We start from the raw sequence: 16,086 nt of genomic DNA, 5'->3' as shown, positions 1-16,086 counted from the left end.
TGATTTGGAAGTTTATATTTCTGGCACTCAGAATTATTTTGTAATTGAGTGTTCAAATCTGTAGTAGAGTGAGATGAGAAGGAACACTGTTGTCAATTAGAGATTCAATGTCGACAAAGCATTAGATCTTGATTCCACTCATGACTAGATCTTGAGTCCACTCATGACAGACATACTTAACTCCCTCTTGCTGAGTCATTCTACTTTTAGGTCATACACAGAAAATGTAACTCTTCATATAAATCAACCCTCAGAGACTTAAATGTTCTTTCTGATAAGTATTGACTTAGCAGGGGAAAACAAAAAACTCACCAAACTTAGAACTTTCAGACATATTCATCAATGTGATGAACTCCCCAGCCTTTCTGTGCTCATGTCCCACTCCTGCTGTGGACCGCCTTGCACTGCTTCTGAAGTCAGGAAATGAGCAGTCAGACAGTAAGTGGGGCAGTAAAGGGAGTGATGGGACTCAGTGGTGGCATCTGTGGTGTGTAATATAACAAAGGGCATTTATCATTTGGTAGTGAATGGAAGCCAGAATCCCTACACTTACACAATCCACAACAAAGTTCTTAACAAGGAAGAAATATCCTATAACCTACATTACACCTGAATTTCTGGCCGGGCACCATCTGAGCCTGGAATATATCTTTTTATTTTCAGAGTTCTAATATCACAGAAAACCAGCATCCACATATGCCTCTGCTCCTTGATTTTTATGCTGCTAAATGAAAGGCTGAAAGGCTTCTAATCTTATCCTTTTGTTTCCTGACTTTCTCTTGCTCAGTACAAGCATAAACACTTTATCCTGTCTTTTCCTATAGTCATGGACCGAGTATTTACCTAGTAAAACAGATACCTGTTAAGTTCACATTTTTTCCCTTTCTAGTCCAAACAGGGCATATATTATATTTAACACTTTAGAAATTTTGTATAAGGTAAGTTAAATTTACCAAGAGAGAATGATAAAATGTTTGTGCCACTGGATTGTTGGGCATTGCCTAAAATCTCCATTACAATATGGCGCCTGGCAGATGTTCGAGGGGCGTGTCTACAGCTGCCATGGTTAAGCTATGTAAGATCAGACCACCTGCAGGGATAGGTCTGCTTTAGTTCTGGACATGTGGACAGTGCATGATCCCTATACTTTGCTTAAGATGCCCCTGTGCGTGGTCCACCCATGCCTGCATGACCTTTTCTCTGATTGGCTCCCCTACTGTGCATGTCCTTCTAAGCTTTATAAGCCTGTACACTTCTTCAATAAAGCGGTTCCTGCTTCGACAGAACTCACGGATGCTTGTTGTGTGTTCATCACCCATCGACCTTACCTTGTTGGGGAGTGCTTGCACTGCCCCTGCTGGTTAGGGGCTAGCACTGGGCTTGAGACCCCAACACTGGATTTCATCAGAATGAGAAGCAATGGCAGACAACTTCTTTCTCCATTTGTTACATGTGCTCACATGCTTCAGTGTTGGACTCAATTCAGCTAAAAAGACAGTGGTATGGGTCTGTATGCCTTTGCCTCTGGGGGATCCTTAAGCTGATTCTCTCTGGGCAAGTTCTATCAGCTAGAACTTCTTTGTGTCTGTCGTTGCAGATGGAGTTCAATGATTGCTTCAGTTTGACCTACCCTGGCAATCCCTACCCAGGGGACTTGATTGAAGTATTCCGTCCTGGCTATCAGCATTGGGCACTGTACTTAGGTGATGGTTATGTTATTAACATAGCACCTACAGGTAAGGATTGTTTCCAGTGGTTTCTGGAAACTTTTTAGTTTTCTTGGAATGAGGAGTCATGAATGAAATCATCAAACAAAAAGAAACAAAATGTTGCAGGTAGATAAACCCAGCATATCTAGGTTTAGGAAGGATATTTGAAGACCAAAGGCTAATAACACCAATTCTTGCTATGAAAAATACCACTGCAAATTACAGAAATAGATGTCAGAGTGCAGATGAGTGATGTGGAAAAAAGAAGTCAATGAAATGGGATGACAACAGCTGAGGATAGTGTGGTGGAGTTTGGAGGTACCGCAGTTGTAAATGAAGTGGTGAGGAAAATTTTATAAGAAGGCATTTGAAGAAAAGCAAGAAAGAGGTGAGGAAAGCACTCAGATGAGATCTGGGGAGAGTGCCCTGCAGCAAAGGGACAGCAAACACCAAAATCCCCACAAATAAGTGAGGATTATGAATTATGAACAGTTTGCATAAGAAGAAAAGAATCTCTATCTCTCTCTCATACACACACACACACACACACACAAACACAGATTTAATTCCAATATTCTAGTCATCTAGGAATTGTAAAATAAAACAGTTTTTGTCTTATTAGCAAAAGCTAAAATGTGATGTCAGTCAGGGTTATTGAGGATATAGTGAAAGGAATACAAAGATCTTATTGATGGAACTGTTGATGGATAAAGGTGTTCACAAAAATTATTTGACAGTGTATGCTAAGAGCCTTAAAAAGAGTTCATATGCTCTTATCCTGTATTTGTACTTCTAGCCTTCCATTCTGGGGATATATTTAAAGATGTAGATGGATACTTCTCTCTAAGGTATTCACATCTGTTCCATTTATAATGGTTTAAAAATAGACAATGGCTAATGCTGAATAAAGAATAATTAACTTATGATTTCACCACAGAATATTAGGAGTCTGTATTTAGATGAATTCTTTGGTTTCTTGTAACATAAAGCTGGACTTGGCTTAAACAAAAAGGCAAATTCATTGCTGTACTGATGGAAACTACATAAAGAGCAGAGGTGGTGCTGCCCTACAGATAACCTGTACTAGGGGTTTGAACACTATCTAGAAGCTCCATCACGTACCTGCATAAGATGTAACTTTACATTTTAAAATCCATATGAATGGTTTCAAGCATTGGGCTTTTATCCTAGAGATAGAAATTCAGTTTGGTTCTATTAACTATTGTGGTGTGCTTTCCAAGCAACTTTACTTCTCCAAACTTCCATTTCCTAATTTTGTCATTGGGCTAGTTAAAAAAAAAAAAAGTAATTCTAAATAGGATATATAAAGTTACTTCAAAAACATCCGTGGAAAATGTGTATTCTTGAAAAGCTATGCATAGATCCCAAAATTATTTTGCATTAAAGTAAACTTATCTTTTAATTCCATTTTCTGTGCACTTTTTGAAGTGTCCTCATACAAGCCCTAAGGACTTGCAACTTGCAAGAACCTTTAATGTGAGATATTAACTGGAAATATTACACCACTGAGAAGGAAAATAGGCAAAAGAGTAGTAGAAATGAAAGTTCACTTTTAGTCCCTAGAAAAGGAACCATTTCTCAACACTGTTTATGGAGATGCCTTTCCTCTTGTTGCTCACCTGGACATGCAGAGTTTAGCAGCTGCAGTGCAGGCCACGGGGAGGGCCCACGGTCTGGCATTAGACCTTTAAACTGAGTAATTACCTGTCTAGCCTCCAGTACTGGCAGTGGCAGACCAGTCTACACAGGTTTCTGGCAATGTAGGCAAATGCTTTCCAATAAAGGTAGCTGAGGTTGAGTGGCAGTGCACCAGGAATGGTTAACAGGTCATTGGGACATGGCATGGAGCTACATCTAGTGGACAGTGCTTAGCAGGTGAGCTTTGGTTTAGGACTTACTTTCTTAGCCAAAGGAGCTGGCTAAAGAAAAGCAGAACCTTACTCTATTAAGAATGTACTCTCTAGAATGCTATACACCAGTCAAAAACAATGAAATCTGGTCATTTGCAACAAAATGGAGGAATCTGGAACACATTATGCTGAGTGAAATAAGCCAGTCCCAAAGGGACAAATATCATATGTTCTCCCTGATCGGTGACAACTAACAGAGCACCAAAAAGGAAACCTGTTGAAGTGAAATGGACACTATGAGAAACGGTGACTTGATCACCCATAGCCCTGACTGTTGATGAACAAATTAATACTTTATCCCTTTTAGTATTGTTTTTGTTTGTTCTACTTAATACTATTGGTTGAATTCTGTAATTAATACACAATTATTCTTAAGTGTGGAAACTTAACTGAAAGTGATCTCTGTTAAATATAAGAGTGGGAATAAAAGAGGGAAGAGATGTACAATTTGGGACATGCTTAAGCTGACTTGCCCCAAATGATAGAGTTAGAAACGTGCTAGGGGATTCCAATTCAATCCCATCAAGGTGGCATGTACCAATGCCATCTTTTTTTTTTTTTTTTTTTTTTTTTTTTTTTTTTTTGCTATAAAATGGTCCTTTATTACAAGATAGCCTCCCAACATTGCCCTTGAGAGCAACACAGAATGGTTATTTTATTCAATAAGTATTTATTGATCATATGATTCTAGAAAGGCATTAAACAAGAGTCTAGTCTATGGACTTAGCAAATCACGGATAACTTTTCTTTTCTTTTTTTTTTTTTTTTTTTTTTTATCTTTTATTTAATGAATATAAATTTCCAAAGTACGTCTCATGGGTTACAATGGCTTTCCCCCCAACACCGTCCCTCCCACCCACAACCCTCCCCTTTCCCACTCCCTCTCCCCTTCCATTCACATCAAGATTCATTTTCGATTATCTTAGTATACAGAAGATCAGCTTAGTATACCTTAAGTAAGGATTTCAACAGTTTGTTCCCACACAGAAACATAAAGTGAAAAATAATAGATGATTTTTTTTTAAATGATGATGAAATCAGATCAGACCTATTGTCATGTTTAATCCCAGTGAGAGTCAAGTTGGGAATTGATAGTTTCTTTTTTTTTTTTTTTTTTTTAACAGAAGATCAGTTTAGTGTACATTAAGTAAAGATTTCAATCGTTTGCACCCCCATAGAAACACAAAGTGAAATATACTGTTTGAGTACTCGTTATAGCATTAAGCCTCAGTGTACAGCACGTTAAGGACAGAGATCCTACATGAGGAGTAAGTGCACAGTGACTCCTGTTGTTGACTTTACCAATTGACACTCCTGTTTATGGCATCAGTAATCTCCCTATGCACCAGTCATGAGTTTCCAAGGCTATGGAAGCCCCTTGAGTTCTCCGACTCTTATCTTGTTTACCAATGCCATCTTACTAGTCCAAGTGATCAATTTCTGTTCTCAATTGATCATAATGATAGGACCAAGAGTCAAAGGGAACACATAAACAAGACTAGTGTCTGCAAATACTAACTGATACAATAAAAAAGGGAGAACACTCCAACATGGGAAGCAGGATACACAGCAGACTCATAGAATGGCAGATGTCCTAAATAGCACTCTTGCCTCAGAATCAGCCCTTAAGGCATTTGAATCCAGCAGAAAAGCCCATGAGAGTATTTCAGGCATGGAAAGCCAAGACACTCTGGCAAAAAAACAAAACAAAACAAAACCTATATGAAAGATCTCTGCAAGTGAGAGCCCAGTGGAAAGAACAGGTCATCAAAGAAGGAGGTACCTTTCTCTGAAGGGAGGAAAGAACTTCCACTTTGACTATAGTCTTGTCTAAATATGATCAGAGTCGGTGAACTCAAAAGGCTTCCATAGCCTAGGCAAATCATGACTAGAGCCTAGGGTGATTACTGAAGCCATAAACAAGAGTGTCAGTTTGTTAAGTCAACAACAGGAGTCACTGTACACTTACTCCTCATGTAGGATCTCTGTTCTTAATGTGCTGTACATTGTGATTTAATACTATAACTAGTACTGAAACAGTATTTTTTCACTTTGTGTTTCTGTGTGGATGCAAACTGTTGAAATCTTTACTTAATATATACTAAACTAATCTTCTGTATATAAAGAGAATTGAAAATGAATCTTGATGTGAATGGAAGGGGAGAGGGAGTGGGAGAATGGAGGGTTGCAGGTGGGAAGGAGGCTATGGGTGGGGGAAGCCATTGTAATCTTTTTTTTTTTTTTTTTTTATTTTTGACAGGCAGAGTGGACAGTGAGAGAGAGAGAGACAGAGAGAAAGGTCTTCCTTTGCCGTTGGATCACCCTCCAATGGCCGCCGCTGCAGCCGGCGCACCGCACTGATCCGATGGCAGGAGCCAGGATCCAGGTGCTTTTCCTGGTCTCCCATGGGGTGCAGGGCCCAAGCACCTGGGCCATCCTCCACTGCACTCCCTGGCCATAGCAGAGAGCTGGCCTGGAAGAGGGGCAACCGGGACAGAATCCGGCGCCCCAACCGGGACTAGAACCCGGTGTGCCGGCGCCGCAAGGTGGAGGATTAGCCTATTGAGCCACGGCGCCGGCGCCATTGTAATCTATAAGCTGTACTTTGGAAATTTATATTCATTAAATAAAAGTTTAAAAAAATTTAAAAAGTGCCTGGAAAGTGAACACTGTGGGGGACAAAAAACACTTCAGCTCTTGGTTTGGCTGCTGTGACCTATTTCAATAAAATTACTATTTCTTTAAAAAAAAAAAAAGCAGAACTTTAGCATGACCTCAGCTGACTGATACCTTGAAGGTTGCAGAATATGTTCTTCTCACCAGTGCATGGAACTGTGTCTAGGATTGACCATATTCTAGGCCATAAAGCAAGTCTCAACAAATTCAAAAACATCAAAATCATACCATGCAAATTCTCAGACCATAATGGAATAAAGCTGGAAGTCAACACTCAGGAATCTCTAAAACACATGTAAAACATGGAGACTGAACAACATGCACCTGAACGAACAGTGGGTCATTGCAAAAAATCAGAAGAGAAATCAAAAAATTTCTGGGAACTAATGAAAACAAAAGTATAACATATCAAATTTATGGGATACAATAAAAGCAGTGTTAAGAGGAGAGTTTATAGCAATTGGTGCCTACATCAAGAAATTGGAAAGGCACCAAATAAATGAGATATCATTGCATCTGAAGGACTTATTAAAACAATAGCAAACCAAACTGAAAACTAATAGGAGAAAAGAAATAATTAAAATTAAATAAGAAATAAACAAAATTGAAACAAAAATAATACAAATTCTCAATGAAATGAAAAAATTAAAAAAAATTCAGACAACATAGGCCTGATACAAATTTTTGAAAAAATAAAATTGACACACCATAGGTCCAACTAACCAAAAAAAAGGAGACCCAAATCACTAAAATTAGAGATGAAAAAGAAATGGAACAACAGACATAACAGAAATGAAGAGAGTCATCAGAAATTATTACAAAGAGCTGTATGCCAACAAATTAGGAAACCTAGAGGAAATGGATACATCCCTGGACACATACAGCCTACCTATATTGAGCCTTGAAGATATAGAAAACCTAAAAAGACCAATAATCAAGACAGAAATTGAATCAGTATTAAAGACCTTCCTAACAATGAAAAGCCCAGGACTGGATAGCTCCACTGCTTAATTCTACCAGACATTTAAAGAAGAACTAACTCCAATTCTTCTCAAGCTATTCAAAACAATTGAAAGAGAGGGAATCCTCCAAATCTCCTTCTATGAAGCCAACATCACCTTAATCGCTAAACCTAAAAAAGATATAAAAGTGAAATAGAACTATAGACCAATTTCCCTGATGAACATAGAGGCAAAAATCCTCAACAAAATACTATCCAATCAAATCCAACAACACATCAGAATGATCATTCACCCAGACCAAGTGGAATTTATTCCTGGTATGTACGGAATTTTTAGCATTCCCAAATCAATCATTGTGATAGATCACATTAACAAACTGCAGAATAAAAACCATATAATTATCTCAGTAGATGCAGAGAAAGCATTTGATAAAATACAACAGCCATTCATGATGAAGACTTTAAACAAATTAGGTATAGAAGGAGCAGTCTTCAACATAATCAAGGCAATTTATGATAAACCCATGACCAGAATCCTACAGAATGGGGAAAAGTTGGAAGCATTCCCACTGAGATCTGGTAATAGACAAGGTTGCCCACTCTTAATATTGTCCTGAAAGTTTTAGCTAGAACCATTAGGCAAGAAAAAGAAATCAAATGGATACAAATTGGGAAGGACAACTTAAAACTATCCGTATTTGTAAATGACATTATACTATATATAGGGGATACAAAAAAAGACTCCGCTAAGAGACTATTGGAACTCATAGAAGAGTTTGGTAAAGTGGCATGGTATAAAATCAAAACACAATAATCTACAGCAATTTTATACACAGACAATTGCACAGTTGAGAAAGAACTTCTAAGATCAATCTTAGAAGTGCTAACAAAAAATGAAATACCTTGGAATAAATTTTACCAGAATGTCAAAGTTATCTTTGAGGAGAATTACAAAACATTAAAGAAATAAATAGGAGAAGACACAAAAAAATGGAAAAATCTTTAATGTTCATGGATTGGATAATCAATATCATTAAATGTTCATATTACTGAAAGTGATTTACAGATTGAAAATGATCCTAATTAAAATATTAAGGACATTTTTCTCAGATATAGAAAAAATGATGCTGAAATTCATATAGAGGCACAGGAGACCTCAAATAGCTAAAGCAAACTTATACCACAAAAATAAAGCCAGAGCCATCACAATACCAGATTTCAAGACATACTACAGGGAAGTTATAATCAAAATAGCCTGGTACTGGTACAGAAACAGATGGATAGACCAATGGAACAGAATAGAAACACCAGAAATCAACCCATGCATCTACAACCAACTTATCTTTGACAAAGTAGCTAAAACCAATTAAGGACAATCTCTTCAAGAAATGGTGCTGGGAGAACTGGATTTCTACATGCAGAAGTATGAAGCAAGGCTCCTACTTTACACATTACACAAAAATCCACTCAAAATGGATTAAAGACCTAAATCTATGAGCTGATACCATCAAATTATTAGAGACATTGGGGAAACCCTAAAAGACATTGGCATAGGTAAAGACTTCTCAAAAATGACCCCAGATACACAGGCACTCTAAGCCAAATTAACAAATGGGATTACTTCAAATTGAGAAGCTTTTGCACTGCAAAAGAAACACTCAGCAAAGTGAAGGGGCAACCAACAGAATGGGAGAAAATATTTGTAAGCTATGCAACTGAGAAAGAATTAATAACCAGAATATATAAAGAATCAAGAAACCCAACAACAACAAAACAAACAACCAACTTAAGAAATGGGCAGAGGACTTAAACAGGTTTTTTTCGAAAGAGGAAATACAAATGGCCAACAGACTAATGAAAATATGCTCAGAATCACTAGCTGTCAGGGAAATGCAAATCAAAATCACAGTCAAGTTTCACCTTGACCCTGTTAGATTGGCTTTCATACAGAAATCAATGAACAACAAATACTGGCAAGGATGTGGGGGAAAAGGTATCCTAATTCACTGTAGGTGGGAATGTAAACTGGTAAAGCCAATATGGAAGACAGAATGGAGATACCTCAGAAATCTGAATATAGACCTACCACATGACCCAGCCATCCCACTCCTGGGAATTTATCCAAGGGAAATGAAATTAGTATTTGATAGACTTTTCTGTACCCTCATGTTTATTGCAGCGCAGTTCACAATAGATAAGATATAGAATCAACCCAAATGCCCATCAACTGAAGACTGGATAAATACATTATGGGATATGTACACCGTGGGATACTACACAGTGGTAAAAAAAAATCCTGTCTTTGCAATAAGATGGATCAAACTGAACAACATTATACTTAGCGAAATAATCCAGTCCCCAAAGGACTAATACTATATGTTCTCCCTGACCTATGATAACTAAAAGGTAATCTATAGGTGTGAAATTAACACTTCAAGATGCAATGACTTTGAATAGTCTTTGTCTCAACTATTGAGGGACAATTATTTTTTTCATATGATCTGTTGAACTCTACTTAGTATAGAGTTAATTGTATGTGTATAAATTAATTGAAGATAGATCTTAGTAAAAAAATAAAATAGGAATAGGAGAAGGAGGAGGAAGAGGGGTGGGAGTCTGGGTGAGAGGGCAGCCACAGTGGGAAAATCACTATATTCCTAAAGTTGTATTTATGAAATGCATGAAGTTAAAGTTTTCTGAAAAAAAAAAAATTGAATGTGTGTATAGAGGTGTAAGTGGGGACTGTGGCTTAGGTGCTACAAGAATCCTACAAATAATAATGCACTATTTTTTTTTTACAGGCATAGTTAGACAGTGAGAGAGAGAGAGAGAGAGAGAGAGACAGACAGACAGACAGAGAGAAAGGTCTTCCTTTTTCCTTTGTTTCACTCCGCAAGTGGCCGCTATGGCTGGTGCATTGCGGCTGGCGCACTGCGCTGATCTGAAGCCAGGAGCCAGGTGCTTCCTCCTGGTCTCCCATGCGGGTGCAGGGCCCAAGGACCTGGGCCATCCTCCACTGCACTCCTGGGACACAGCAGAGAGCTGGACTGGAAGAGGAGCAACTGGGACAGAATCTGGCGCCCTGACCGGGACTAGAACCTGGGGTGCTGGCGCCGCAGGCAGAGGATTAACCTAGTAAGCCACGCCTCCAGCCCCATAATGCACTATTGCTAAGCACCAAGCTGTTACTTTGGAAGTGTTCAAAAGCTGAGAGAGAGCTTTGTAGAAAAATGGGCAATGATCTTATCTGTGGTATGTTAGGAACCTCCATTAAGATCCTAGTAATAGTGCCGACTAATCGGGAACGTGTTTCCTAAGAATAGGTGGAATATTCTCACCCAGTTTGTTCTAGGGGAAATCATGAACTTTCAAAAAGTTTTTCTTATATTCTCACTCATAATAAATATTGCAGCTAACTTGTGGGATGAGTGCTTAAGGCTGATAAGATGAAGTGCCTATTGGTTTGATGCTGCATTAGACAGAGCTAGGTCTAAATATCCAGGAATTTCCAAAACCTTTGAGTGGTATTGGCATTCACAGGTTTGGGTCATTGCTCCTTGCAAACCTGGGTTCTTCTTACAGATGGAGTTCCTGCATCCTTCGCAAGTGCCAAGTCCATGTTCAGCACAAAGGCTGTGGTGAAGATGCAGCTCTTGAAGGATGTGGTGGGAAATGACACCTATAGAATAAACAATAAGTATGATGAGATGTACTCCCCCCTCCCTGTGGATGAAGTCATGAAACGGTCAGAGTTTATTATCGGACAGGAAGTTGCTTATGATTTACTTGTCAACAACTGCGAACACTTTGTAACTTTGCTTCGCTATGGAGAAGGAATTTCTGAGCAGGTGAGTTTTCTTTAGGAGATACATAAAGCTTACTTCAGATCATGCAGCAAATTGATGATCAACAGAGACTTAAATTTGGATATTGTGAATTTTGAGCCAAAAGGATCTTGAAGTGGAATCAGTGCCATGGGGCTTTTTTTCAGTATTACTGCCTTTCACCCTTCCATTATTTTCCCACAATAAAACAATCTCAAATCAGTAACTTCATACAAGTTACTTCAAAAGTTCATGGAAAATTAAATTAAAGGAAAGAATAAGTTTATTTTGGTGTAAAAATATTTATGACATATTGCATAGAAGGGGTCTTCAAAAGGCTCATGGAAAATATATCACAGGAAACACTATGCATGCGTTTCAATATTTTTGTACCAAAATAAACTTATCTTTTAATCCATTATCCATAAACTTTTTTGAAGACCTTCGTATATTGCAAAACATGTTGACTTTTTCAAGTGGGAGTTCATTTGCCAGAAACATAAATGATTATTTTGAGACTCTTTTCCATTAGTGGACAGAAGCCAACTGATAATGTGTCTTGGTGGATTTGCAAATGCTTTCTATTTCCTTCTAATATTAATTTCAGTGAAATTTAGTACTTTTATATAGGTCCTATCATTCTTTAAACTCTCAGGTGACTTTCAATGGATTAACTGACTTAATTTTTAAAGTACCTGGTAATTTTGTCAATTACTACCATTATTAAGTAGTATAGCAAATTCCTGAATAATAGCATTCTTAATTCAGTTGCCCGTTCTCTACTTCTCAGCCCTGCCAAACAATTCCATCATTGGTATTTCAACCCAAAGTTGTATTAAAGTGGAGTGATATAAAAGGACAAATATATGAAACTATTATCAAGAGGAAGTCCTCTTCACCCAAAATACATATGGAAAGTTATTTAATAGATTTTAAACTACAGGGAGTTGTTACATATGAAAACTTAAAAAGCAAGAGTAAAACTTTGAAGAATAAGACTAGGAAAATTTTTTTAAGATTTATTTATTGATTTGAGAGGTAGAATTACAGACAATGAGAGGGAGAAACAGAGAGAGAGGTCTTCCATCTGATGGTTCACTCCCCAAATGGCCACAAGGGCCGGAGCTGCACCGATCCAAAGCCAGGAACCAGGAGCTTCTTCCCGGTCTCCCATGTGGATGCAGGGGCCCAAGGACTTGGGCCATCTTCCACTACTTTCCCAGGCCACAGCAGAGAGCTGGATGGGAAGAGGAGCAGCCGGGACTAGAACCAGTGCCCATATGGGATGCCGGCACTGCACGCAGAGGATTAACCTACTGCGCCATGGCACTGGCCCCGAGACTAGGAAATTTTAATAATACTTTAAACTCAAATTTATTCTACCTCCTAGTAAATTGTAATGGTGATTCTGTTATATAAACTTCTAAGAAATGAGGATACAGTTCTTTTTATGAAGACTTGGACAAATGGAAGATAAAACATAATGAAAGGATACATTTGTTTTCATTAGGAAATAATTTAATTGGAAATTTATGCTCATTAAGAAACACATTATCATAACAAATGATCTGTTCGTATGTAGCAATAAATTGCTTTTGAGCCAGAACACAGAGGACACATATAAATTCCTGTTCACCTCTGCATTGAAAACTAATGGTACAATCAGGAAATAGGTTTCATGCCTAGTCTTTTTTGTTAGAAATAAGGTTGTCTATTGCACTCAACAATTTTTATTTCTCTACTTATTAGAGTTTTGGAAATGGGCAACAGTTGGTCAAAAGGTGCATACTTCAGTTTTTCAAGATGACTAAGTTCTGGAGACCTGCTCTACATCACAGGTCTTATGACTGACAGTATTGTACTGCATACTTATAAACTTGCTAAGAAGGTAGATTTTTGAGTTTGGTGCTCTTGCCTCAAAAGAGGAAAAAACTATCTAACAAAACAAAACAACAAAAATCAACAAAGGACTGAATAAGCTTTTGGAGATGATGGATGACTTATGGCATTGATTGTGATAATTTCATATGTACTTACCTCCAAACACATTAAGTTGTACATATTAAATATCTGCAACTGCTTGTCAACCACGCCTCGATAAAGTCACTAAAAAACTTTCTTTTTTGAAAACCAGTTGCTAAAAGAAGGGGGGATGGATATTAGAAGCATTTTTTTTTTGGTTTGACTCTGAACTTTCAATTCATATCTTTTCATGTTTCATACTCAGACTCAAGACCCTCAAAAATAGTGACTCCACAACAAACAGCAGAACTTGTCTCCAGCAAGAGCTGATGAAGGTGATGCAGCAGCAGCCTTAAGAACCTGCTGCTGGGCTGAGCTGGAACCTCATCTTCACCATTTATTAGCTGTATTCTGTAGCTAATATAGAAGTTGCTAATATAGCAGTTGCTTCATCTAACTCTAAGGTTATTTTAAAGATTAAAAGAGAGGGCCAGCGCCACAGCTCAGGCTCAATAGGCTAATCCTCCGCCTGTTCTAGTCCTGGTCGGGTCGCCGGTTCTGTCCCGGTTGCCCCTCTACCAGTCCAGCTCTCTGCTGTGGCCCAGGAAGGCAGTGGAGGATGGCCCAAGTGCTTGGACCCTGCACCAGCATGGGAGACCAGGAGGAAGCACCTGGCTCCTGGCTTCAGATCTGCGCAGTGCGCCGGCCGCAGCAGCCATTGGAGGGTGAACCATCGGCAAAGGAAGACCTTTCTCTCTGTCTCTCTCTCTCACTGTCCACTCTGCCTGTCAAAAAAAAAAAAAAAAAAAAAAAGATTAAAAGAGAATCAAGATCTCTTAACACACAGTGTTGCATATATCTATCCCAATAAACAGCAGGCCTAGGATGGATATTATATTATGTTATTTTAGGAATTTTATAGATCTTTGTTGGCATAAAATCTCAATCTGACAGAAACTGTGTTACCTGAATTATTATCAACAATAACAATATCACTCCAAATTATAACTAGGATTAGATTAGTTTTTCTGGTACCCTTAATTTTACAGGACTTGAGCTTGCAAAAGTTTTCTCAGGGGGAGTGGCAGTGGGATAAAATTTATTTACATGATTAAAAATTATATATACATAGAAAGTATTAGAAGGATGGAAAGATTATGGCCCCATTCTTTCTTGTGCTTTTCTGTATTTTTAAAAAAGTTATCTCTTAGTGTTGTCTTTAGGTTTACAGAAAACTTGAGCTGAAAGTACAAAGAATTTTCTCTCTCTCTATGCACGTATAGCCTTCTCAGTGATCAATACCTCGTATTAGCGTGGCACGTTTGTTAAAACTGATGAACAAACACTGACACATCATCATCTGCCAGAGGTCATGGTTTGTGATGTTAGGGTTCACTCTGAGTTGTGTATTCTGTGAGTTTGCACGTTTATAATGGCATATATTCAACATTGAAGTATCCTAAGAGTTTCCTTGCCCTTTGTACCAACCACTCCTCCTTCTCTCTCCCCAGGCCTCTGAGAAACACTTGCTTTTTTTGTACTGTCTCCATAGTTTTGCCTTTTTCAGAATGTCCTGTAGTTGGAATCATAAATTATATATCATTAACAGAATACGGCCTTTTCACATTGGCTTCTTTCAGTTCATAATTTGCATCTGAGGTTTCTCTCTGTACGTCCATGGCTTGACAGTCAACCTTTCATCAACATGGGATAATAGTCCCTTGTGTTGAGCTACCACCGTTTGTCTGTGTACTCATTGAAGAGCATTTTATTTGCTTCTGATTCTTGGCCATTATGAATAAAGCTGTCATAAACATTTTTGGGAACATAAATTTTCAACTCCTTTGGGTAAACTGTGTGCAAGGAGTACGATTGCTGAATCATATGGTTAGATTATGTATAATTATGTGAGAAACTGAGAAACTGTCTTCCAACGTGGCTGCCACATTTTGCATTCCCACCAGCAGTGATTCCTGTTGCTCCACATCCTCACCGGTATTTGATGTGGTCAACAGTAGGACTTTAGTTGTCCTAACAGGCATGGTAATATCTATCTCTTAGATAGATCTCTTTGTTTTAATTTGCAGTTGCCCAACTATATATGATGTTGGCATCTTTCATGTGCCTATTTTTCATTTGCATATCATCTTTGGTGAAGTGTCTTGATATCTTTTGTCTATTTTTTAACTTTGTTGTTCATTCTTCTATTGTTTGTATATTTTGGATAATGGTACCTTATCAGATTTATCTCTTACAAAAGTTTTCTCCCAGTCTATGGCTTATCTTTTCTGTACTTTAATTTCTAAAAGCAGGTTTTAATGGTATAGTCCAAGCAAATTATTAACTTGTGTACTTTTTCCTAAGATGGACATACTCTTGAACAGGCCTAGATGAGCCAATCCTGAGTATGCCTGACTGCTTTGATGACTATGACCAAAGCCCTAGCATCCTAGGAAGGAGTGTTTGATAAACCCTGCAGTCATCTACGACCACACGACACTGATGTCTAGACACGGCTGCTTCAGAGTCAGCTGCTGCTTCATGGGGCATCCTCAGAAAGAGGCCTTTATTTTGACCCATGGACCAAAAGCCCTGTAAAGAATAATGTGTGTAGAGTTGGATTTGGTGATCTTATAATCCTGAATAAGTCTTAAAGTAGAAGATGCTGTGCACACTGCTTCAGCAGAAACATCATGAAATTTTACAATCTAACAGGTCAGATCCATTGTTTGTAACTTTTAATGATTGTTCCAATTACATGGGATTTTCACATCAAAAATGAGACTTGAAATAAATGGATGTTTGAGATTTGGGAATCATGCATGCATTGCCTGAAGTAGCTTTATTTTAATAGTATTTGCCCTGTAATCTCAAGGGATTCTGATTTGGAATGAGGCTGCCCATTCTCTGCCCAAGCCTCCTGGATTTCTGAGGTTTCTCTAACGTCGTTTGTTTCTAGAGGCTTACATCTAGCCAAGGCACACTTTCCACTGGATCCTGCAGATTTCCCAGAGCTGCAGCTT

At 38.2% G+C, this 16,086-nt stretch overlaps 1 protein-coding gene across 7 annotated transcripts in view; it reads left to right on the top strand.

The window, feature by feature from the left end:
• The window catches only part of PLAAT1 (phospholipase A and acyltransferase 1), a 28,040-nt gene that overhangs the window by 10,196 nt on the left and 1,758 nt on the right, over positions 1-16,086 (top strand). For 5 of the 7 annotated variants that reach the window (XM_051818913.2, XM_051818914.2, XM_051818916.2 and 2 more), the window contains 2 exons: positions 1,598-1,736; positions 10,860-11,125. In XM_051818913.2, coding sequence (XP_051674873.1) covers positions 1,598-1,736; positions 10,860-11,125 — 405 coding nt within the window. Of the gene's footprint in view, positions 1-1,597; positions 1,737-10,859; positions 11,126-14,346; positions 15,885-16,086 lie in introns of those variants that run through there. The other 2 variants (XM_051818919.2, XM_070072362.1) reach the window with 1 other exon arrangement.

The sequence above is a fragment of the Oryctolagus cuniculus genome, chromosome 4, assembly GCF_964237555.1.
Source record: "Oryctolagus cuniculus chromosome 4, mOryCun1.1, whole genome shotgun sequence".
Taxonomy (NCBI): Eukaryota; Metazoa; Chordata; class Mammalia; order Lagomorpha; family Leporidae; genus Oryctolagus; species Oryctolagus cuniculus.
This window is presented reverse-complemented; position numbering and strand designations above follow the sequence as displayed.